The following is a 2,396-nucleotide window of genomic DNA, read 5'->3' as shown; positions in this document are numbered from 1 at the left end:
TTCGGAGCTTTAGGATGATCTATTACAGCTTTATAGGCTGGCCAGATACGCGCTAAGGGTAGAGTTCCTATTTGCTAATTGTTATTTCTTTACCGTATGCTAGGATGGGTAAGTAGGGGTGGCAGTGTAGTCTGAGGCTTTGGGCTCCGTCTGGAATGAGAAGAAGCCCGTCCTGATGGATGCAGTAGGAAGAGAGACAGAAAAGGAGCACCCCAAAAGCAGCTGTTAATGCAGCGGCTGAAAGCCGGTCCCTCCTGTGTCCAAGGGGGCAAAGTGTGGGCTGGAGAACCAGAGGGCTCTGCTGCTAATGGCAGCCAGAGGGAAGCAGCAGGCCTTCTTAAGAGAAGGTGACACCCAGTGCAGTCTTCCTAAAGGGCCTTGGTAATTGCTGTCAGTTGGAATCCTGCCACAGGGACAGCAGGGCCATCAGCTGCAGCTCTGCAGCGGTTGGAACTACCACCAAAATGGTTCTGATGGTGGATGCTGTTCTCTGGGTTTAGTTTGGGATTTTTTGTAATTTATTTTGTTGAGGTGCAACTATTTCTTTGCACTCAGGTGGCAGGATTAGCACTGATCTTCTCTTTCTGGAGCATGTCCTGGCATCCTTCATCATCCAGAGCTTTCCCTGCTGTTCCTGAAGAGGAGCAATGGCCTCAAGGGCCACCCATCACTCCTGTGAGTGACGACTTCACCAGCAGGCTTGGACTTTGTGAATCCCCAAAGGCAAGGGACGTGGATCGTGCTCCATCCCTGAACGTTGATGTACTGACAATCGAGAGGGAATTCTGGTGTGAGTCAGTCATGACTTATGAGCCAGTTTTGACATCTCATGTCATGACTTCTCATCACGATGAGACATGAGGGATGCCCTCATCCATCCCCCAAGTCCATGCAGCACCCAAGCACATCATCAAGGCCTTTCAGCCTTCAGTTCCCTGAGTGTGTTCTGCACTCCAGTTTGGGAAGAAAAGGCCTCTTTTCACCCATGGCACTGAGGAAACTCCCTTTTATTGCAGAGATACCAAAAGGCAGGCCAGCATTACCGTGGTGACAGACTAATTGACAGAAGGTCTCTGGGTGAGACAGACTGGGTTCACCCTCTGAAGAAGTGGGAGAAAGCAAATATTTGTGCTGAGACAGCTGTATGACTGATACAATAACCACAAGATAAAGATGAGGTCACTTGTAAACAGAGAGGGGAGACTCAATGCTGCTGAAGCACACTGGTAGAAACAGTTTCCACAGGGCATCCTTGAGCTCCTGGTTCCTCATGCCATAGATGAGGGGGTTCACTGCTGGAGGCACCACTGAGTACAGCACAGCCACCACCAGATCGAGAACTGGGGAAGAGATGGAGGGGGGCTTCAGGTAGGCAAACATGCCAGTGCTGACATACAGTGAGACCACAGACAGGTGAGGGAGGCACATGGAAAAGGCTTTGTGCCGTCCCTGCTCAGAGGGAATCCTCAGCACAGCCCTGAAGATCTGCACATAGGACAGCACAATGAAAACAAAGGAAACAAATACTAAAGAGACACCAACCACAAGGACCCCAACTTCCCTGAGGTAGTCTGAGTCTGAGCAGGAGAGCTTGAGGATCTGGGGGATTTCACAGAAGAACTGGTCCACAGCATTGCCCTGGCAGAGGGGCAGTGAAAATGTATTGGCCGTGTGCAGCAGAGCATGGAGAAACCCACTGCCCCAGGCAGCTGCTGCCATGTGGACACAAGCTCTGCTGCCCAGGAGGGTCCTGTAGTGCAGGGGTTTGCAGATGGCAACGTAGCGGTCATAGGACATGACAGTGAGAAGACAAAATTCTGATGACACAAAAAGAGGAAAAAAAAAAATAAACTGGGCAGCACACCCTGTGTAGGACATCGCCCTAGTGTCCCAAAGGGAATTGGCCATGGATTTGGGGACAGTGGTGGAGATGAAGCCCAGGTCAAGAAGGGCGAGGCTGAGGAGGAAGAAGTACATGGGGGTGTGGAGGCGCTGGTCACAGGCGAAGGCTAGAATGGAGCTTGGGAACCTTGCTCCTGTGGACTTCAGGGCCAGTCGCTGAGCTGCATCTGAAAACCCCACCCCCAGAGAGCCTGAAAACAAGAACAGCAGCAGCAGGGATGGGTGGAGAAACAAGGAGAAATGGCCTGATGTTTCCGCCATGGGGGGCAAGGCCAGGGAGGGAGGGACAGGTCACCAGGAGAGTGTCCTGTGCTGGAGCTCTGCCTGCAGGGGAGGCAGCTCCTGTCCTGCACCCTGTGGCCTTGAGGGCAGAGGCTCTTCTGGGTGGGAGAAAAGCACGTTCAGTGAAGGGCTGACAGGGAGGTGCCCAAATTCCCCTCCCAGCCTTCGCTGCCAGTACTTTCCTCTCATGCCCTGGCCATGTCTCTGCTCCC

At 52.7% G+C, this 2,396-nt stretch overlaps 1 protein-coding gene across 1 annotated transcript; it reads right to left on the bottom strand.

Annotated features, from left to right (window-relative positions):
- Positions 1-1,239: 1,239 nt before the first annotated feature.
- LOC128916366 (putative olfactory receptor 14L1) lies at positions 1,240-1,908 on the bottom strand (the record flags this gene model as incomplete). Its single annotated transcript, XM_054217877.1, has 1 exon — positions 1,240-1,908. A coding segment is annotated over exon 1 (669 nt), but the record flags the coding sequence as incomplete, so codon positions are not given.
- Positions 1,909-2,396: the final 488 nt, after the last annotated feature.

The sequence above is a fragment of the Rissa tridactyla genome, chromosome 11, assembly GCF_028500815.1.
Source record: "Rissa tridactyla isolate bRisTri1 chromosome 11, bRisTri1.patW.cur.20221130, whole genome shotgun sequence".
Lineage (NCBI taxonomy): Eukaryota > Metazoa > Chordata > Aves > Charadriiformes > Laridae > Rissa > Rissa tridactyla.
Note: the sequence above shows the minus strand (reverse complement) of the source record. Positions and strands in the feature narration are given on the sequence as shown.